Raw genomic sequence first — 24,068 nt, forward strand, 5'->3', positions numbered from 1 at the left:
GTGTGGTCTCTGGGTGAATTTTACAATGAAACACTTCAAAGATGCAATTTAGATCATGTTTTGAAGGGCAGAGTCCTCAGACAAATCACATTTGGTCAGGCCCTCGATAGTACGATAAAATGACAGTGATAAACTGATCAAGATGATTAGTCCACTGTGTCTTGCTCTTAGCTGTACTTTTCATTTTATTTATCTAAGGGCAAGAGAATTGCCTTCTTGTAACTCCATGTTTTCTTATGGAATGCTCTTCTGAGCTGTCAAGCATGACAGAAGTGGAGATGTAAGGGCAGGTCATGAATCATGCTTGGATGGCTCAATTGGTAGAGATCCTGACTGTGAAAGGCAACAGTCCCACATCCGAATTGCAGTCTGGTACACATTTTTATTTTGCCAGGTAGTTTGAGATAGCCACACATCTTGCAGATACCTTCTTAAGGATGTTGCAACTGCTGCACTCATTTCCTAATACATTTAATTCTTAATAGTTTCTGTTGGTGAGAACAAAAGATCATATTCAGCTGACATTTGATTTCCACAATAAAAATACACTGCACAAAAGAATTAGGGGAACATAACTTCGGGCATCTACCACACTTCATTGAGGAATAAATGAGGATTAGATATGTTACCAAATTATACTTCTATCTTTCACAAATTAAGTACACAACAAAACATCATTACAACCTTGTTCATTAATGTGACAGGAACTGAAGTGTCTGACAGATGTATAAAACAAAGACAGATGTAGAAAACAAACTGGAAACAATCATTCATGATGTCACACTGGGTGCTTTTCATCGGACATCAGGAGCTTCAGTTTTGTGTAAGCCCTCTGTGAGTGTTTTTCACTGGCTGACACATACGTGGCATGCTCCACATATGTCTAGGGGGGGTCACCTTGTGGTATCCATTCCCATTCTTCAAGGAGAGCCCTTGACAATCTGTGATGGAACAGGACAAACACGCTCATGTCCGTTGAGCATGTCCCATACGTGGTTGATGAGATTTAGGTTAGAAATCTCTGCTGGCCATTCCATTGCTTCATTGTCCAAGACATCCCCCTTGACGACCGCCACAGGGGTTATCATGTATAAAAGGAATTCAAGGCCACCACCATACGCAGCAGCCATGACATGGTCCAAAAGGATATCTGGCTGATTTATTTCTTGGTGGTAAAGTGACTATGGGCAATGACAAGATCTGCATGGTTGTCAACACTGAGGCCTCCTCACATCATCATAGGAACTTGGCCGAATCTGTCAATTTACTGGACAACATTTGACAGGTACCACCCACTATGGAATTTCCACATACGAACACAGACATCAACTTATGTAAGAGGAAATCTAGAGTCATCTGTAAATAACAAGTCTCACCAGTGACTGGGAACAACGCAAATAAAGGCGAGCTGTGCTTTGTTGGCATGTCAAGCAGGAGGTTGGGTCATAAGGTCATTCCTCATAATCTGTTCCTTACAGTCTGATCAGACAAAGCAACTCCAGTAGCCTTTCTGAGATTGACTTGCAGTGCTCTGGCGGTAGACATATGATGCTGCATTGCAGAGACAGCCAGGTATCAGTCTTCACGCATGGCTGTAATGCATCAGCAACCTTGTCCAACTCGCCTTGTGTACTGACCTGCCTCCCAGTAGTATGTCCACAACCGAGGGACGACAGTTGGAGATACACTAGGACAATGGTAATCACTTCGTACGAAGGAGTCATCTGATACTGCAAAGTACAACACAGCAGACACATGGTGAATGACTTTAGCTGTCACATACACTGAAAGTGAAGATCTCAAGCTATATAATAAGACCACAGATACTGCTTGTATAAAAACAGATTTAGCCTCACATACTGCACACTGATACTGATGTCCCCCTAATTCTTCTGAGCAGTGTACACGACATAACAATAATTTTCATTTATACTTTTCCTTCTTATCAAGGGTTCAGAGTGGAATTACGTACTCTGACGCAGAAGTATTCAACAATTCCCCATCAAACATAAAGCAAGAAACTGGAAATCCCTATCATTTCAAATGAAATTAAAAACATACCTCATCTGCCATTTCTTCTACCAATTATCTGATTATCTAACAGAAGGAAGGAACATCAGGGAACATCAGGATTTAACATCCCATGGACAATGAGCTCAACAGTGAAAGATCACATATGGAGACTAGGGAAGAATGGGAAGGTATTTGAGGAAACTTGCCTCATATTTTCTTTAAGCAATAATGGGAGCCACAAAAATACTACATCTGACAAGAGATATGGAGGTGTGAATCGCTGTCTTCTTGAACTTTAGTACAGTGTGCAATTTAGGAAAACCACGGAAAACTTAAATCTATATGGGGATTTGAACCATCAATCTCCAGAATGTGAATGTTGGTTGCTAACCACTGTACTATTCTTCATGGGCTGATCACATAGATTAAAGGCTTGAAAATAACTGTTAGTTACATGACAAGTAAGTGTTAATTGTAAAGCTACTAAGGTATTGTAAACAGGCCTCTGTTGTTACAGGTGGAGGTAATTATTACCTTTGAAAAATATCTGTGTGAACAAGTAGATAGCAAGATACCATTACATGATAAATGGTAGGTACTAAAACAGATGAATTCTAATTCACTATGCGCAATGATTTCCATTGTTCATTTGTCTGGAGCGAAACTGATAACTTCACAGAACAGCCCAGTTTATTGGTTGTGGTTGTGATTGTTGTTGTTGTTGGCGGTGGTGGTGGTGGTGGTGGGACAGTGATGAGGAGTGGTATCATGCTGGATGAGCACGCAGACACCACTTTATTGCTATGCTGGAGAAATGCTATTAAGACAGAGAGATGTTCTCTGTATTGAGGTACTGCAATAACGTAAGTCACCTTTCATAGCTGGAGCCCATCCAAAAATCCACATTTAATTAGTCTGAGGCGCATCAGGTAAAGATATCTAGAGTATCATCTGGCCAAGTCTCCAGATATGCATACAATACCTACTTATGAGATAGAACAGAATGGTGTACACTATGAAGAAATCTACAAGACCTCCTAAAAATTCTGTATAGGAAATGATATAACTGTAAATACAGCCCTTGGGCAACCTCAAAGAAGCCATGCCACTCAGGTAGATAGTGAAGTGCACATGGGGGTTTTTAGGCTAGGACATAGTGTGAGGTTCCCTCATGAACACTCACCAGTCGACATACAGAGAGTGAAATCGGATAGCATACAAAGTAAAGACACTTTGAATATCAGACTTTTAACAGTAAATTGCTGAAGTATTTGTACCAAAGTCCCTGAATTTACCACCCTCCAGAAAAGGCATCATGCCCAAATTATACTCGGAACTGAGTGCTGGATGGAAACTGAAGTGGAAACTACAAAATACTGAACAAGGCATGACATATGTCAAAAAGACAGGTTAAATGCCATAGGTATTGGGGGGGAAGTGTAAATTGCAAATCGACAAAAATATTATGTTTACTGCATTCAAAGTTACATCTGACTGTGAAGTTATCTGGAAGTGAGTAATTGACCTAGGTGAACTCGAGTTAATCATTGGATGTTTTTACCAACCACCCAATTCCAACATAACAGTTGCGGAATCATTCAAAGGAAGTTTATGCTTAGTAGTGTGGAAGCACTCTGATTATGCAAAGTAGCTGAAGGTGACTAATCTACTGAGTATGCAGTGACCCCAGTTCGCTGGTTGCTCCACACTAACCAGTCGGCAATGTCGCGAACAGCCAACACCAGAAGACCACCATCTCCAGTGGCCAGTCGGCTTCCACCTACCGCGGCATGAGCATCTGTGTGTGGTTGTCGGAAGCATGCTACCTGTAGTAACTGTGTTAATAGTGTTGTCAATCAGCTTCTATTGTAGACGATCGAGGAAATAAAGTATCAGTGTCTTAAAGTGAAGTATACAGTTAATGAATACCTACAAAATGGTGACCCTGACGAAAATATCATGGAGCAGTTACAACAACAGTTAGGACAGCAACAAGAAGAGATGAAGCACTTGCAGCAACAATTATACCACCAGGAACAACTTGTACAATAGCAGCAGCTACTGTGCAATCAGCAGCACAAACACATGGAAGAGATGGCCGCTCTACAACAGTGACACAAGGAGCAGCTTCGAACACGGCTGGAAGAAAGGGGACTGTCTACCGCGGAACAACAAGAGTGGGCGGAGGCGCGCTGCCAGGAAAGTGCACGGCCGGTCTCCCTGGCACCCCCGCCGCCCCCCTGCCTACGGTGAACGGCAGTTCTATCTGCACCTCGGGCAGGACCGTCCCATTACCTGCATGCAGCCCCAAGGTCGTCAAGTCCTTCTACCCGCCGCCACCCCCCCGGGACAGTACCAGCTGCTCAAGTGAACTGCATGGCTCTCAAAGCACCAGTCCTCTGGACAGAGTGTCTGTCACTTTGGTTCACGCACATCGAAAGCCATTTCGTCACTGATGGGATAACGCAAGACACCACAAAATATGCACATGTGGTGGCACTACTGGACAGCCACTCCGCCAGTGATATGATCACCAACCCACCGGTTTCTGGGAAGTACAAAATTCTGAAAGGCGAGCTCATTCGGCGTCTCTCCCTCTCTAACACGCAGCGCTTAAAACACTTGTTGCATAGGGAGGAAACCAGCGACAGGAAGCCGTCACAGTTTCTGCGACATCTCCGCACCTTGGCTGGAACAGATGTCCCAGACCCTCTGCTACGATTCATATAGATGTCGCGCTTGCCGAAAATGCATTGCACCCTGCTCACAGTGACACAAGAGGAGAACTTGCGCAAGCTGGCAGAGATCGCGGACACAGTAACTGAGGCTGCAACTCCGCGAGTTATTGACGAAGTTTTGCGTGGATTGGACTTCTGCTTCACATACGTCGCCGACATGTTGGTGACATCATCATCCACAGAAGAACATGAAAGACATCTATGCATGGTTTTCCAAAGATTTGATGACTATGGAATCCTCATAAATTCAGCCAAATGCGTTATTGGGGCTAAGGAAGTGACATTCCTCGGATTTTGGGTTTCCGCGACCAGTATGTACCCACCAGCTGAGCGCATCACCGCACTCACAACTTACCCGGCTCCAAAAACAATGTGTGAATTGCGTCGTTATCCGGGGATGATCAACTTCTACCATCATTTCTTACCCCGAGCTGCTGAAGTCCAGGTACCACTCCATGCCACTCTCACTGGCCCCAAAGTGCATGGCCCCACACCTGTCATGTGGACTGATGAATTGCAGACAGCATTTGAAGCCTGCCAGACAAGCCTCAAGCAGGCCACTCTCCTTGCGCACCCAATCGCCGATGCCCCGTTAGCCATTTTCTCAGACGCCTCATCCCGTGCTGTCAGCGCTGTCTTACAACAGAAGGTAAATGTGTGCTGGCAATCATTGAGTTTCTTCTCCAAGACCACGGAGAAACAGCGCTCTTGGCCACCATTTTACACTGAACTGCTAGCAGCCTATGAGGCAGTCAGAGACTTCAGATTCATGCTTTCACCATATACACAGATCATCGGCCATTGACTTTTGCATTTTCACAGCCAAGAAATAACTATCCCCCAGTGCAAATCAATCAACTAAATTTTATTTCGCAGTTCACAACAGACATCCGGCATACAAGCAGTTCGAAAAACGTCACTGCTGACACCTTGTCTAGAGTGGCACCCGTGAGTTTTGCCGAACTAGCTGCAGCACAAAATGGCGATGAAGAGTTAAAGGACTTGCTCAAAGGCAAGACGGCTTTGCACTTGCGTCGCGTACCACTGCTACGTACTGAGGAGCTGCTATATTGTGACAAGTCAGCAGGCCGACAGCGGCCAAACGTACCTGCCCCTCTACGACAAAGGGCTTTCGATTCTCTACATGAACTCAGCCACCCAGGAATCCGCACTACGAGGGTACTAGTAACGCAGAATTTTGTGTGGCCTGACCTGTGTTCCCTGTCAAAAGTGCAAAGTAACACGTCACGTACAAGCTCCGCTAGGAAGATTTGACATCCCAGAGGCTCGGTTCTCACACGTCCACCTAGAAGTGGTAGGACCACTCCCAGTCGCCCGTAACTACCAGTACTGCCTCACAGCAATCAAACAGGAATAGCAGGTGGCCAGAAGTATTCCCACTGGAAACACAGACAGCTGAGAATGTGTTGCGCACCTTCACTGGTGGTTGAATTTCACGTTTTGGCTGTCCCCAACAAGTAACACCCGACCACGGACGGCAGTGGGAAGTGGACATCTTTGGTGCAATGGCCTGGTTGTATGGGATACACCTGACAAGAACTTCACCATACCATGCAGCTCCAAATGGCATTGTGGAGCATCTGCACCATTCCTTGAAGGCCGCCATAATGTGCCACACGACAATTCGCGGATTGACACCCTCCCGGTAGTGCTGTTCGGAATGCGCAGTGCACTAAAAGAAGACCTACAGACATCTTCAGCAGAACTAGTGTATGGCGAACCAAGAAGAGTTTTTCACACAACAAACTGGACCCCTGCACTCTATTCAAGATTTCCTCACAGAAATCCGCAGGTGAATTGAGGCCGTGAGACCAACTAGAACATCTGTGGATTCACTGCAGGTGATAAGGACAGACAGACTTGTGAAGTAGTTCTGAATAAATTTTCTGAAAACTGTCTTCAGCAGTGAGTTCAACAACCCACAAGCAACAGAAATATTTTTAATCTTGTAGCTACAAACAAGCCTGAGCTTATTGACAGTGGCAGTATAGAGAAAGGTACTAATGATTGTGATATCATCACAGTAACAATGGTTACTGAAGTTAATAAAGTCATCAAGAAGTCTAGACAAGTTTGTATACTGGAGTGAGCAGATCTACATCTACATACATACTCTGCAAGCCACTGTGTGGTGGATGGCATGGGGTACTTGTACCACTACTAGTAATGAAAGAGGAGAAGATCGGTGTTTAATGTCCCATCGACAATGAGGTCATTAGAGATGCAGCACGAGCTTGACTTAGGAAGCATGGTGAAGGATCATCATCCATGCTCTTTCGAAGGAACCATCCTGGCACTTGCCATAAGCGACTTCAGAAAATCATGGAAAATCTGAATATCATAAATCAGCATGGCTGGACGCGGGTTTGAAACATCATACTCCCAAATGCGAGTCCAGTGTGCTAACCACTGCACCACCTTGCCTGGTTCTACTAGTCATGCCATTTCTTTCCTGAGACATGGAAAAACAACTGTGTATATGCCTCTATATGAGCCCTAATTTGAATTATCTTATCTTCGTGGTCCTCAGGTGAAATGCATGTTAGCGACTGTAGAATCACTTCGCAGTCAGCTTCAAATGCTGGTTCTCTAAATTTCCTCAATAGTGTTCCTCAAAAGGAATGTTGTCTTCCCTCCAGGGGTTACCATTTGAGTTCCTGAAGCATCTCAACAATACTTGGGTGCTGATCAAACCTACCAGTAACCAATCTAGCAATGTGCCTCTGAAGTGTTTCAGAGTTTTCATTTAATCAGACGTGTTGGGGATCCCAGACATTCAAACAGTCTTCAAGAATCGGTCACACTAGTGTTCGATATGCAATCTCCTTTACAGATGCACCACACTTTCCTAAAATTCTCGCAATAAACTGAAGTTGACCGTCTGTCTTCACTATTACAATCCATTCATGCTCGTTCCATTTCAAACCACTTTGCAATGTTACACCTATATATTTAATCGAAGTGACTGTGTCAAGCAGAATGATACCAGTGCTGTGTTTGAACATTACATGATTGTTTTCCTACTCATCTGCATTAACTTATATTTTCTTGCCTGTAGATTTAGCTGCCATTCATCACACCACGTAGAAATCTTGTCTAAGACATCATGAATCCTCCTACAGTCACTCAACAATGATACCTTCCCATACATTACAGAATCACCAGCAAACAGCTACATTTATGTACACAGAGAATAATAGCAGTCGTACCACGTTTCCCTGGGGCACTCCTGATATTACCCTTATCTCTGATGAACACTCAGCACTGATGACAACATAATGGGTTCTATTACTTAAGAAGTCTTTGAGCCACTCACATATCTGGTAAGTTATTTGGTATGCTTGTACCTTTGTTCACAGTTTTTGCTTTTCAGAAATCTAAGAATATGGAATCTACCTGTTGCCCTTTGTCCAAAGAGCTCCTTAGGGAAATAGCATTCAGGGCCAGAAAGGAAGCTAATGTGCATGTGGTATGTCTGCTGGGTGGCCTCACCTGAGATATGGAGGTGGCTTTGCCTGCTGCTGTTGGACTTGCAGTGCAGATGTCTGCAAGTTCTGGCTCACTTCGACACCAATAACATCTTTCACTTGGGTCCAAGACCATCTTCAGTTTATATGGGCAGCCAGCAGAACTGGTGAAGACTGCTGGCCTCATGCATGGGGCGCAAGCTGAGCTTGCCATTTGCAGCACTGTTCCCGCAGTTGATCCGAGTCTTTTGGTTTTGAGCCTAGTGAAGAGTCTCAACCAAGATTTATGGATTTGCATTATCGGGTGGAGAATTGTAGGATCCACTTTGATACGTCATAGTTGCACTACACAAAGGCAGCAGCTACTCAGGTAAGCAGAATACTTGTGGAATGTACACAGGGAATATTAGGCTAGGCAGTAGTCGGTGTACTCTGATGAACACCAACTATTCAACACTCAGATAGTGAAATCAGATTGCATTCAGAGTAAAGATACTTAGACTGTCAAAATTTTATCACTTATTTGTCAAAGTGTTTGTAACGAAGTTCCCAAATTTACTAACCTGCAGGAAATTTGTAGGACTCAAGTTATTCTCGGGCATGAGAGCTGGCTGATATGCAAAGCAGAGAGCTATGAAGTGTTTAGCAAGTTATGGAACATATATTGGAAAGACAGAGTGGATGTCTCTATTGAGGTCAAATTTGAATGTGGCTGTGAAGTTATCTGGACACGAAGGGCGAAATCAAGTTAGTTGTTGGATGTTTTTATCAGCCACTCGATTCCTCCATGACAGTTTTAATGTCACTGAACGCAAGCCTGCAGTCAGTAGCACAGAAATACCCAGATCATGCAGCATTAGCCGGAAGCAACTTCAACCTATCAAGTATAGACTGGGGCATCTATGGATAAATCACAGTGAGTATGAGCAGACAGGGTTGTGAAGTACTTTTGAGCATGTTTTCTGAAAACTGCCTTGAGTAGTTAATTTGTGAGCCCACATAAAATGGAAATATTTTAGACCCTGTTGCTACAAATATGCCTGACCTTATTGATGGCGTCAGTATAGTGAACATGATGTCATCATAGTGACAATGGTTACTACAATTAATAAATCAATTCAGAAGACTAGGAGAACATTTTTGGAAGGAAGAGCAGATAAGCATTCTAATTAGGAAATGAATGGCCATCATTTAGTTCCAGTATGATGGAGGTACATGAACTATGGCCAAAGTTTAAACAGACTGTAAGTCACCCTCTGGAGAAGCATGTGACAAGTAAGTGGATTAAGGACAGAAAAGACCCACTGTGGTTTAATAACAAAATTTGGAAAATGCTGAGGAAGCAAACATTGTTGCACTCTCGGTTCAAAAGAGAATGTGCAAATCATGACAGGCAAAAGTTATTAGATAGTCATGCATCTGTAAAAAGCTCAATGTGTGAAGAATACAGCTACTATCACTGTAATACCTTAGCAAAAGATCTTGCTGAGGACCTGAGAAAATTCTGGTACTATGTAAAATCACTAGTACTACTTAAAATCACAAATTGGGTCGAAGACTTCTACACAGTCACTTGTTCACCAGTCTGGTGTGGCAGTAGAAGACAGCAAAAGGAAAGCTGAAGCTTATCACATTTAAGAAATCATTCACTTGAGGATCGTACAAACACACCATCATTTGACCATTGTGCACACTCCCATACAGAGGACACAGTAGTAAATCTCCCTGGCGAAGAGAACCAACGGAAAGTGTTGAAAACAAATACGTCACCGGGTCTGGATGGAATCCCAATTTAGTTTTACAGTACTCTATGACACTGGCCCCTTACTTAGCTTGCATTTATTGCAAATCTCTTGCCCAATGTGAAGTCCCAAACAAATGGTAAAAAGTGCATGTGATTCCTATGTGTAAGAAGGATAAAAGAATGGACCCAAAAAATAACAAACCGATATCCTTAACATTGGTTTGCTGAAGAATTCTTGAACATGTTCTCAGGTCAAATATGATAAATGTTCACAAATCAGCAAGCATTGCTTGTGCAAAAGTCAGCAATCAGCAGATGTTAGCATCCTACTTAAGACTATGAAAGGACATCATTTAGTTCCAATATGATGGACATAGAGGAATTACACACAAAGCTTGAACTAAACGTAAATCGCACTCTAGAGGCACACACACCAAGTAAATGGATTAGTGACGGAAAAGATCCACCACGGTTTAACAACAAAATTTGGAAAATACCAAGGAAACAAACTGTTGTACATTGGTTCAAAAAATAAATACAGAAATGTTGACAGGCAGAGTTAGTAGAAATTCATGAGTCCATAAAAGGGTTAATGCATGAAGCATACAGCAATTTAAACCACAATATGTTGGTGAAAGATCTCGCTGAGAACATGAGATAATTCTGGTCCTACATAAAATCACTAAGCAAGTTGAAAGCTTCTGTTCAGTCACTTGTTGACAAATCGAGTGTACCAATAGAAGATAGAAAAAGTAAAACAAAAGTTTTAAATTTTGCGTTTAAAAAATCATTAATGCAGGAGGATCATACAAACTTACAAGTATTTGACCTTCACACAGACTTCTATGTGGAGGACATCTCCGGTGCTGCAAAGCAATAAAAGAGTTGCAAACAGGGTGGATGGAATCCCAATTCGCATTTACAGAGGTTGCTATTCAGCACTGACCTTTGCTTAGCTTACATTTATCATGAATCCCTTGCCCATTTCAGAGTGACTCAAAAAATGTGCAGGTGACTCCTAAATATAAGAAGGGTAAAAGAATGGACCCAATGCATTACAGACAAATGTTTTAAAAATCGGTTTGCTGCACAACTGTAAGTTCAATTATAATAAATTTCCTTGAGACAGAAAAGCTTCTGTCCACCAAACAGTGCATATTTAGCAAGCACTGCTCGTGTGAAATTCAGCTTGCTGTTTTCTCACATGATGTCCTGCAAACCATGGATGAAGGGCAGCAGACCGCATATTTTTAGATTTATGGAAGGCTTTCGACACAGTGCCCAACTGCAGAGTGTTAACGAAAGTCCGAGATATGGAATAGGTTCACAGATATCCGAACGGCTCGAAGACTTCTTAAGTAATAGAACACAGAACACTGTCCTGAATAGGGAGAGTTCACAACACACAAGCTTACTGTCAGGAGTACCTAAGGGAAGTGTGACAGGACTGCTCTTGTTCTCTATATACATACATGATAGGTAGGGTTAGCAGCAATCAGGGACTGTTTGATGCTGACACTGCAGTTCACAGGAAAGTGGTATCATTAAATAATTTTAGGATGACATGGGATGAATTAGACAGCATTTCTACCATGTGTGATTGAAGGCAGCTCGCTCTAAACATAGAAAAATGGAAGTTAATGCAAATGAGTAGGAAAAACAATTGTGTAATGTTTGACTACAGTATTAGTGGTGTGCTGCTTGATGCAGTCATGGTGATTAAATATCAAAGCATAACACTGCAAAATCATCTGAAATTGAATGTGCATGTAAGGTCGGTAGTAGGGAAACTGAATGGTTAACTTTGGATTATTGGGAAACTTCTAGGAAACTACAGCTTGTCTATAAAGGAGACTGCATTTACATCACTAGTATGACCCATTCTTGAGGTCTCCTTAAGTGATTTTGGAATCCCCACCAGGTTGGATTAATGGGAAATGTTGAACCAATCCAGAGGTACGCTGCTGGAATTGTTACTGGTAGGTTAGTCAACATGTAAGTAATTTTCCATGAATTAAAATGAGAATGCCTGAAGGGAAGATGATGTTATTTTCACAAAATACTACTGAGAAAATTTAAAGAACCATTGTTTGCAGCTGACTGCAGAATGATTCTACTGCTGTCAATTTGCATTTTGCCTAAGGACCCCAAAGAAAGGATGAGAGAAATTAGGGCTAGTACAGAAGTGTATGAGCAGTTATTTTTTCCTCAATGCACTTGTAAGTAGAACAGGAAAAGGAATGACCAGTAGTGGTACAAAGTACCCTCTGTCATGCCCTGTACAGTGACTTGTGGAGTATGTATGTAGATTCTGAACACTGCTGAGAAAGTGTGCCTGGTCCTCCTATATTGCGCTCCTTGTTTTCCTATTTTGTCCTCCACCCTATTGGTTTTAACTGAACTTTGTATCTCCAGTTTCATATCTTTTGTAATTAAATGTTTTAATATTTTGATGAATCACTTTATCTTGTAATATTATACTTCAAACACCTATTTCAGAATATATGTTCTCATTTCTTTATTATGATGAACTTTTAGACACCACTGTGTAACAGCAAATAAATATTAACTAACGAACAGTTCACTGAAGCATTGCAATAAAAAGGGAAGACACGTCTGACACTGAAAATTTACTGACCACTAAAGTATCACTTGTTTCATTGAGAAGAGGCTCATTTCCACGAAACCACTGGAAATTTGGAAGAGGGTAGCAGGCAACTGAACACTGGAGTGTGAATGTTTCACCAACTACACAAACTGCTGGTTGTGGTTCATCTTCAATAATAGGAACATCTGGTAGCAACTCAACAGTGACATCATCTGTCCAACAGGAACCGTCTGGTGTCTCATCTTGTTTTATTACACACCTGTATTCACCTTCATGATGAAGTCTGAAAAATAAAGAAACGTTTACACTACAGGAGAACTTAGAAATACATTGTTTTTATAGTATAAGTGTATAATTAACTTGCAATGGCTATAATAATTATAAAAATACATAGGATAAAATAATTATTTTAGAAAGGTTTACAACTGTACCAGAAACTCATTGCAGTTAGCAGCACTGTCAAACTAAATGACAGAGAAATTCTGAAATAGAAAATGATTTTTTCTTTGTGTTTTGCTGCACTTGGAGTTTTTGCAAAAATTAGAATATATAAAGAGTTTTAATTTTAAGTACTGCAGTACATAAGATGGAGACTCAAATATCACTTTGTATAACTTAAAATATTTGGCATTAAAAACTGAAACGTGTAGGTATATTCTTTAGATTTGTTACTGCCATAGTAGTTAAATAATTATGGACAAAATTAAACAAGGGTGCAAGATTGCATGGTACGGAGAAATATGGAAATCCAAGAATCTAACATTTAATTGGAGCAGCAGAAGACATACCTTTCAAATAAACTCAAACAGAATTTTTGAAAGATATCAAGAGGACAGGATCATTAAGTAAGTGGAAACCAATCTGATATATAGCTAAAGGCAATTACTATCAATGTTAAAAACTTAGCACATGTTGTTGTTGTGGTCTTCAGTCCAGAGACTGGTTTGATGCAGCTCTCCATGCTACTCTATCCTGTGCAAGCTTCTTCATCTCTCAGTACCTACTGCAACCTACATCCTTCTGAATCTGTTTAGTGTATTCATCTCTTGGTCTCCCTTTACAATTTTTACCCTCCACACTGCCCTCCAGTACTAAATTGGTGATCCCTTGATGCCTCAGAATATGTCCTACCAACCAATCCCTTCTTCTAGTCAAGTTGTGCCACAAATTTCTCTTCTCCCCAATTCTGTTCAATACCTCCTCGTTAGTTATGTGATCTACCCATCTAATCTTCAGCATTCTTCTGTAGCTCCACATTTCGAAAGCTTCTATTCTCTTCTTGTCTAAACTATTTATCGTCCACGTTTCACTTCCATACATGACTATACTCAATAAAAATACTTTCAGAAACGACTTCCTGACTCTTAAATCTATACTCGGTGTTAACAAATTTCCTTTCTTCAGAAACGCTTTCCTTGCCATTGCCAGTCTACATTTTATAACCTCGCTACTTCAGCCATCGATAGTTATTTTGCTCCCCAAATAGCATAACTCCTTTACTACTTTTAGCGCCTCATTTCCTAATCTTATTCCTACAGCATCACCTGATTTAATTCGACTACATTCCATTATCCTCATTTTGCTTTTGTTGACGTTCATCTTATATTCTCCTTTCAAGACACTGTCCATTCTGTTCAGCTGCTCTTCCAGGTCCTTTGCTGTCTCTGATGGAATTACAATGTCCTTGGCGAACCTCAAAGTTTTTATTTCTTCTCCATGGATTTTAATTCCTACTCCCAATTTTTCTTTTGTTTCCTTTACTGCTTGCTCAATATACAGATTGAATAACATCGGGGATAGGCTACAACCCTGTCTCACTCCATTCCAGACCACTGCTTCCCTTTCATGCCCCTCGACTCTTATAACTGCCACCTGGTTTCTGTACAAATTGTAAATAGACTTTTGCTCCCTGTATTTTACCCCTGCCACCTTAAGAATATGAAAGAGAGTGTTCCAATCTACATTGTCAAAAGCTTTCTCTAAGTCTACAAATGCTAGGAACGTAGGTTTGCCTTTCCTTAATCTATTCTCTAAGATAAATCGTAGGGTCAGTATTGCCTCACATGTTCCAACATTTCTACGGAATCCAAACTGATCTTCCCTGAGGTCGGCCTCTACCAGTTTTTCCATTCGTCTGTAAAGAATTCGTGTTAGTATTTTGCAGCCGTGGCTTATTAAACTGACAGTTCAGTAATTTCCACATCTGTCAGCATCTGCTTTCTTTGGGATTGGAATTATTATATCCTTCTTGAAGTCTAAGGGTATTTCACCTGTCTCATACATCTTGCTCACCAGATGGTAGAGTTTTGTCATGGCTGGCTCTCCCAAGGCTATCAGTAGTTCTAATGGAATGTTGTCTACTCCCGGGGTCTTGTTTCGACTTAGGTCTTTCAGTGCTCTGTCAAACTCTTCACGCAATATCATATCTCCCATATCGTCTTCTTCTACCTCCTCTTCCATTTCCATGATATTGTCCTCAAGAACATTGCCCTTGTATAGACCCTCTATATACTCCTTCCACCTTTCTGCTTTCCCTTCTTTGCTGAGAACTGGGTTTCCATATGAGCTCTTGATATTCATGCAAGTGGTTCTTTTTTCTCCAATGGTCTCTTTAATTTTCCTGTAGGCAGGATCTATCTTACCCCTAGTGATACATGCTTCTACATCCTTACATTTGTCCTCTAGCTAACCCTGCTTAGCCATTTTGCACACTTATTTGCTATCATTATTTAACTCTTAATTTAGTATATTTTGTATTATCTGCTATTGACTTTCAGATGGGATAATCTTGAAATAGTGTCAGAAAACTTATGCTGTGCTGGTTATTCAGATTATTTTCATGTTCAGAGAGGCGATTTTGTTCTGTAGGATGTTTAGAAATGCTGAATAGCTTTTTTCGTATTTCCATCTCTTAATGTGTCCTTTACACTAAACCTTTACATTTACGTATGATTTGTTCAGTGCATTGACTTTTACAGGACTGTTTCACTGGTGCAACAGTCACTGAAGTGATGACAAGTTTAGGGCATTTTCATTTCAATATAGCTGTTTGTAAATCTGAAATGATCTCTCAATTAAAAAATTAATTTTTATGTCTAGCCTAGACGAAAACACACAAATTAAAAAATACTTACTCAAAGTTTTCCACTGTAAGTATGTTGCTTGTTCCAAAACTCAATGCCTCATTGTTAAAAAACCACTGGTATGATTTTGGAGGAGGAAAGCCGACAGCATTACACTGTAATTCAAGTGTATCTCCATAACTGACTCTTACTACATCACATCCATTCCCCGGTTGCCTTGTGACAATCAGAGGTTCTAAAGAAACATTAAAAGAGAACATTCAATGTATAACATTAACATACACCAAACTAGTATGTAAAAGGTGTGATTTTAAAACAAAACTCTACTCTAGTTCCATCCTTAGTTCTGACACATTACACACAGCAGCTTTGATAATAGTACATGAAAAGGGGAAACAGAACGCATGTGCTTTGTATTCATCTAGCTGCCCATCTATGAAAAATAATATGAAAAACTTTGAGAAACCTGCTATAGACAAACACACAACAAAATTACAGAGTTCTAAGTAAAATATAACACCCATCTACTAAAAAAAATACAAGCACAACAAAGCAGATTCATATACCGTAGAGTTGGTAATGCACAGTATGAGCAAATGAAATCATCTTATCACACAGTTGTTCATAAACATAAACAGTAAGGATATGGAAAAATTCTGAAGATGTAAGTGAAGAAAAAGTAAGAGGTGAACAAAACTATAGACAAGAATACAGCAACATAATTGTTGGTGAGAGGATTAGCAGGTGGGGGTGCATTAAACAGCAATGTCTTGAGACAGAGCAGATGTGGAGTTTTAGGGAATGGAAATGACAGAAAAGAGGAATCTGAAAATTCCATGAGGATTAGAAAACAGGATCAGAAAACAATTTCAAGTAAACACCAGAAGTAGTTATGAGAATAAAGACAAAATTTATCAGCCTGACAATGAAATATTATGTTTCCTAGGGCAATGTAGTTGGTGGTGGTGGTTAGTGTTTAACGTCCCGTTGACAACAAGGTCATTAGAGATGGAGCGCAAGCTCGGGCTAGGGAAGGATTGGGAAGGAAATCGGCCGTGCCCTTTCAAAGGAACCATCCCAGCATTTGCCTGAAACGATTTAGGGAAATCACGGAAAACCTAAATCAGGATGGCTGGAGACGGGATTGAACCGTCGTCCTCCCGAATGCGAGTCCAGTGTGCTAACCACTGCGCCACCTCGCTCGGTGGCAATGTAGTTCTCCACTAAGTTGATGAACATTCTCCAACATTTTCCCAGTGATTACATTCAATTTATATGGCGCAACTCTGGGAGTTCTACAAAATATTCACAATAGCTGTCAGAGCATCATCTGGGATTCGAACTGTTGTCCAGCCACAGATTGCTTTGGATATGGGAGCAGGTAGAAGTCAGCACGCTAACTCTGGTAAGCAGAGGGTATTTTGGAAAATAACTAACACAAATACCACAGTAGTTGTTGCTGCTGCTGGACCTGTGTAAGCCTACTGCAGTGACTGCAGTTTAATTCATGGTGCGAAGTATGCACTTATACTTCATCCAGAGTTACAAATTGGTGAATAAATACACTTTTTGGTAGTCCAAACCAACAGTAAAATTTCTTTTCCCCATTTTATTTCAGTCAGTGTTCAACAGATGCACCTCAAATTTAGCACAGCACTTTCTCATTGCAAAACGTGTTATGCCCTTTTCTCTGATAAGACAATCTGTCTGCTATTTCATATACCTTTACTCAATGATTGTCCAAATGAGTTCAGGAGGAACTATTGAAATCGAGACAGCAGTATCCTAATAAGCCTTCACCAAACATGGGTAAATGTTTGTTCTGGATAAACTGCGTGAAACAAAGAATTTGATCACAGCAGGATATTTCAGTTTATCTGTTTTCTTCTACCCTTCCCAGAAAGAGATACAAATTCAGGTATTTTTGCAATACATGATTAATTATTGTTGCACAAATTCTCTATGGAGATGTCCCTCAGTAACAGAACATTACAATTGCCATTATCTATAGCAAGCTTTCCCAGCTCAACTGCCTGCCAGTAGCTTGCTTGGTACCCAGGGGCACAGCTGGGCAAACTCTGAAGCAGATGCAGACAGGCAGCTGGGCCATAGTATACATGCTGATACTGCACTGGCTGAGTGCATGTGGGCAGCACTGGCAAACTGACTTGCCCATGCACGGAACATGTGCAAAAGGTTTGCCTGGCAATTCACTTATACCAGCTGCCTGAGGGTGACTTGAGTGGTGCCCTGGCCTCATGGAGCAGTGTTACAGCAGGATGAGCTACAGGATGCACCAAATCTAGGAATCATTCCGTAAATTACGAAGTATATCTTTCACAAACAGAAATTAATGTTACTTTTCAGTGAACAGGATTTAAAATACACATATTCAGCTGAGCAGGTTTCACACCCTGTTTTCTCAGCATGGCAATGGTCTTGGGGAAGATGAACTCACTGGGAAAAATATTATTCACCTCCTTACAAGAGCACACTGATCACTCTGGAGCACTGTACATGGTGTACAACTGGTACCAGGTGGTCACATGACCATTTACCACTGAAATAAGTCATCACCCTGCAGTAGCATGTATGAGCCAGTCAATTATATGGAATCAGCGTAATAAGATAGGTTGACATGGAGATGTGACAGAATGGTGGAAAGGGGCTACAGTGGAACCTCGCTTAATGAGCACCTCCAATAATGCACAATTCACATAACAAGCAAAACAAATTGTAAAAAAAATGACTTGCTTAATGAGCAATGTTTTGTATAATGAGTGACAATGATTTAGTGTGACATCATGAGCCATTTGCATGCGACGAGGGAAATGTTCAACAATATGAACACCCAGAATGAGATTTTCACTCTGCAGCGGAGTGTATGCTGATATGAAACTTCCTGGCAGATTAAAACTGTGTGCCGCACCGAGACTCGAAATCAGGACCTTTGCCTTTCGTGGTCAAGTGCTCTACCAACTGAGCCACCCAAGCACGACTCACGCCATGTCCGAAAATCTTTCATTTGTCGGCAGTGGCATATGAACAATGCCTTTAATAGGTACTGCAGTCTGGGTTTAGCGTTCTTTCTGATAGATGCTTCAAAGTGAGTGACAAGAGTATCTAAGCAATGGTTTCCTCCTCTTGACAATGTCAAAATGTTGCTCCTTATATGGATACATGAAAAGCTATTGCAAGGCGACACTATTAATGAGAACGTAATTTGTGAGAAGGCGAGAATGATTTTCGCCGATCTTGATAAGAAGACACCAAGATTATCAGCAGCCAAAGAAGTGTTTAAGGGAAGCTGTGAATGGTTCGAGAAGTTTAACAGAAGAACTGGGAACCACAGCATTGTGAGGCATGGTGGAGCAATCAGCTCTGACACAAAGGCAGCAGAGAATTTCATCAGCAACTTCAAGAAGCCGTAGATTCTGAGAGTTATCTGCCACAGCTGCTTTTTAATTGTGACAAGACGCCCCATTCTGGAAAAAGATGCTGAAGTGTATCTTTCAAACAGCAGAGGAGAATGCACTGTCTGGTCACAAGTCAATGAAAGACAGTCTCACACTGTTATTATGGCCAATGCTAGTGGCGATTTGAAAATTAAACCGCTGCTTGTGTACCATTCAGATGAATCTGTTGCTCCATGTCTGGCTTGTTATGGGCAATGCTCCTGCCCATTTTTGTGGCCTACAAGACCACCTTCTTGAAGAATTTCAGTTTAACAAGTTCCAATTTCTGCCTCCCAACACCACTCTGTTACTCCCGCCTATGGAGCAGCAGATTATTTTTAACTTTAGGAAGTTCTGCACTAAAGCTCTCTACAAGCATTGCTTTGAGTTGACTAAAGATATAAATCTTGCTGTGAGGGAGTTTTGGAAATAACACTTCAACATCGTCATCTGTGTCAAGATGATCGAAAAGGCATGGGAAGGGGTTACCATGAGAACTCTCACTTATGCCTGGAAGAAGCTTTGGTCAGATTGCATTGTCAAATGTGATTCAGAGGCATTCAAGTCAGTACCTGTGAAACCTCTGTCTTTGGCCAAGAGCACGGGACTAGAAGTGGATAACAATGATGTCAATGAGGTTGTGGAAGATCATACCCAAAAAATGATTACTGAAGAGCTTATGGAGTTGCAGTGTGTTTCACAGCAGGAAGTTGTGGAGAGGAGTCCTTCAGATGAGGAGGAGGGGGAGGAGGAGGAGGAGGCGGTTACAGCAAAGCAGCAATCTTCTAGCACAATAAGAGAAATGCCGAAAACATGGGAATTGATTGCATCGTACATTGAAAATCATCACCCCAATAAAGCAGTGTCTACGAGTGTTACAAATTTATTTGACAATAATGCTGCGTCGCATTTTCACCAAAGTTGAAGTGCCGGAAGAAACAAATGACTAGATAGCTTCCTAGTAAAAAAGAATTAGTTGTGTATCATGAATAATAAAGTACACATAATACTTTATGTATAATTATCTTTGAATAAATGGCATGAATAAGATAAAACTTTTACTACATTTTCTGCATAGAATGCTTTATTGTATTTTACATTAATTTGTATGGGATAAATTGTTTCACTTAATGAGTGTTTCATACTATGATTAAGATTCTGGAACAAATCATGCTCGCTATGCGAGGTTCCACTGTATTGTGCCGGGACGTACACTTGACCAAACCATGAAAGATTTTTCCCAATTTATTGGTGTATCCAATGTGTACACAAGGAATGGCACAAACGGCATAACAGCAGTGGTTGTAAAAATATCTTAACTGACCAGGATCCGAGAAATCGGCCACACCTTGTCAATAACAAACAATTTCAGACCTGACAAAAATTGCTGCTGTCAATGAATGCAAGTTCATGTCAATCAGTTTTTGAGAGAACATTGAGAAGGGAACTACATGCAACGAACATCTGGAGTCAGATACTTCGCAAAAGGCCATTTCTCACAGTGGAGCATAAAGCTGTACATCGTCTATGTGTCAAATAACACATGAACTGGACAGCAGCTGCTGGAGGCATGCCACATTGTCTGACAAATTGTGGTTTTGACATTCCTGACCCCCCTCCCCTCCCCTACCCAAATGATTTGGTGTTGAGGACACCAAATGCCCAATGAGGGATTTAATCTACAGCGTGTGAAGGGCGTAGTTTGGCTGGAGGAATTTTCATTTGGACAACAAATTGCACCCATTATTCAAGTTACCATGAACTGTTTATTTCAATCTTTTCAGTGACTGAATGTTACCCTTTCTTCAATGACTTCATGATGAGTATGCTGTGGACACTCCCTTGTTCTAAGATCACAACAGCTGTGTCCACAGGACAACACACAAATACCAAGTATTCGGATATCCTGTTGCACCTCGACTGTCTACTAAATCAGCCAACCTTAAATGACAGAAAATGTCTGGGACCATTTGGAACAGCAGATAAAATCTAACAATAAGTATACTCTCAATCTAAACATCAACGAGTGGCTGCAGCTGGATATGACACAAATGAAGATACCTGTGGACTCCCTTGCTCGCCAAATTGAGGCAATTATCAGAAGTGGGTAAAAAATGGTAACTGAATCCTTTTGTTGCCCACTAGACTTGTCTCCTTATGTAACCAAAAATTTCAAAGAGAACCTCACTTTGCTTGTACATAAGTCCCCCAACTATATTGTAATTATCGGTGGAGACATTAATCAACCAACAAACAATTGGGAAATTACAGTTTTGATAGTGATGGGAGTGATAAGACACTGTGTGAAACATTATTGAAAACTACCTAGAATAGATAGACTGGAACCCCACACATGATGGAAATATATTGGAGCTAATGGCGACAAATAGACCTGACGTCTTTCAGGATGTCCACATCGAAACTGATATCAATGATTATGATGCGGTCTTGTGGCAATAATGATTATCAAAGTACAAAGGACAATTAAAACTAGCAGAAAGATTAATATGTTCAGTGAACTAGATAAAAAATCAGTAGTGTCATATCTCAATGAGGAACTCAAAACTTTCAGTGCAGGGTGGGAGCGTAGATGAACTATGGTTCAAGTTTAAAACAATAGTTGACCACATGCTGAATAGATATGTACCCAATAGAGCCATTCATAATGGTAGGGACCCTCCATGGTACAGTCACTGTAAAGAAACAGCTAAATGAACAGAGATTGCTGCATAATAGGTGTAAAACAAAGTCTAGGGCTATAGATAGAGGGAGGCTGAGTGAAACACATTTGGCTGTCAAGGGAGCAATGCGTGAAGCCTTCAATAACTACCATAGCAGAATACTGTATTGTCAAATGGTCTTTCACAAAACCCAAAGAAATTCTGGTCATATATAAAGGATGTTAGTGGTGCCAAAGTTGATGGTCAGTCCCTAGTGAATGAGACAGGGACTGAAACCGAGGGTAGCGAAGCAAAAGCTGAAGTGCTCCTTTACCAAGAAAAACCCAGGAGAATTGCCCCAATTTAATCCTTGTACCACAGAAAATATGAATGAAATCAATATTACTGGCAGTGGTGTTGAGAAAGAGCTGAAATCATTAAAACTGAACTAAGCTCCAGGACCCAATGGAATCCCAATTTGATTCTATATTGAATTTGCAGCTGACTTAGCCCCTCTTCTAACTACAATGTGTCATAGATCCCTCAAACAAAAAAAACCATGTCCAGTAGTTGGAAGAAAGCACAGGTCACACCTGCATACAAGAAGGTTAGTAGAAGTGATCCACAAAACTATCATCCAATATCTTTGACACTGATCTGTAGTAGAATCTTATAACATATTCTGTGCTCAGTCATAATGACGTCCCCCATGCCAATCAGCACGGATTCTAAAAACATCAATCATGTGGAACCCAACTCACACTTTTCTCACACGACATACTGAAGCACTGGATCAAGGCAGTCATGTAAGGGCTGTATTCCTTGGTTTCAGTAAGCACTTGATGCAGAATCACATCTATACTTCTTGTCAAAAGTTCAATCACATGGGGTATCAAGCTAAAGTCATGACTAGACAGACTGAGATCTTTTTGGTAGGGAGGACACAGCATATTACCTTTGTACAGTCCTAAAGCGTTGACTGCACATCGACCAGTGCAGGGCCGTGAAAAGGCATCAAGACAGTGCTGACCCACACACCAGTGGAAAGAACAGGCAGTGTCACACCAGGAATACAGAGTTCAGCGACCCTGTCAACACTGACTTAGCCAGCCACCCATTGCTGGTCGGGCCCCGTTCTCTGGCACACTCCGAGAGCATCAGAGCTGCATAATACAAGGTTATATTTAGCCTGTGTTCTGTGAGTAGTAATAATGTGTAAAAGTATTTGCACGTATGAGGTACTCGAAGCACATCAAGCCACCTCATAGCAAGAAGTTAAATTATGTTTCTTTCCTTTCTAGCAATAAAGTGTTCTATTAATCTGCACGTGTTACATATAAATCATTTTGGATTCCTGCCACCAGCCATTGCATCTTCTCTCCCTCCTTGTTTGTGTCAGTGCTGACTCCCACAGTAGTCAACACAACATCTGGCGATGAGGATTACAGAACCTGTGCTGCCTTCACTCTTTGCCTCTTCTTCACAGCACATCACTAATATTTCCCTCTTTCCTTTCAGAGGAAAATCGCTATTAACTGTTTTTTTTTTTCCTTGCTAGTCACAGCACTTCTGCTACTTGTGTATCTGCATCGCTTTTCATCAATATGTTGCAGCACTTCTCTTATTAAGAGGACCTCTAACCCGCATCCTACACCACCTGTGCCTATGCCCCCAGCTGCTGCTGGCTTTGATCTAATGCAATTTATTCACTTTCAGAACCGTTAAATGTCGCAGTTGATGATGGCAGTCCAGTAGCTCATTAACACACAAGTTGCTGCTGCATCATCTCCACCACAACAGCCAGCCACATCGATGGCACCACCTCCATGCATTCCGAGCTTTCAATCAACACCAAGAGAAGTGGAATGAGTGGTCGCTCAGTTCAATGCTCACTGTGCTACAAATCAAGTGCAAAGTACAGTGAAACTTTCTTGTTTCTTGTCAATAGCTGGCACAGGAGTTTACTGCCTTGATCCGATGTTATTCCCGACCAGTAGGTCAGAGTTGCTGGTTTTTGATGATTTAGTTTCTGCCTTCATTAAGTATTAAGTATTTAGAGGATCAGGTACAGGTTGCTGAAGCTCATTAATAGTTCTTTCGATTGCAGAAAATGCCAGAACAGACATACCATAAGTGGATCACTGAACTTAATGGTTTGACACGACTGTGTCCTTTTCAATATAGCTGTGGACAATACTATACTGACGCTATGATTTATGCTGCAATTATGTGCAATGTGCCAGACAGTAGGATTCATGAACAAATTCTCAAACATTCTG

The 24,068-nt window shown here is 41.2% G+C and overlaps 1 protein-coding gene across 3 annotated transcripts in view; it reads right to left on the reverse strand.

The window, feature by feature from the left end:
* Positions 1–24,068, reverse strand: part of LOC124794867 (mucosa-associated lymphoid tissue lymphoma translocation protein 1-like) — a 130,199-nt gene that overhangs the window by 77,379 nt on the left and 28,752 nt on the right. For all 3 annotated transcript variants that reach the window (XR_007016620.1, XM_047258544.1, XM_047258545.1), the window contains exons 3-4: positions 15,726–15,909; positions 12,622–12,874 (exon numbers count right to left, since the gene is read on the reverse strand). Coding sequence is in view for 2 of the 3 variants with exons in the window: in XM_047258544.1 (XP_047114500.1) it covers positions 12,622–12,874; positions 15,726–15,909 (437 nt within the window). In the remaining variant the exon portion in view is untranslated. The remainder of the gene's footprint in view (positions 1–12,621; positions 12,875–15,725; positions 15,910–24,068) is intronic.

Source organism: Schistocerca piceifrons, chromosome 4 (assembly GCF_021461385.2).
Source record: "Schistocerca piceifrons isolate TAMUIC-IGC-003096 chromosome 4, iqSchPice1.1, whole genome shotgun sequence".
Taxonomy (NCBI): Eukaryota; Metazoa; Arthropoda; class Insecta; order Orthoptera; family Acrididae; genus Schistocerca; species Schistocerca piceifrons.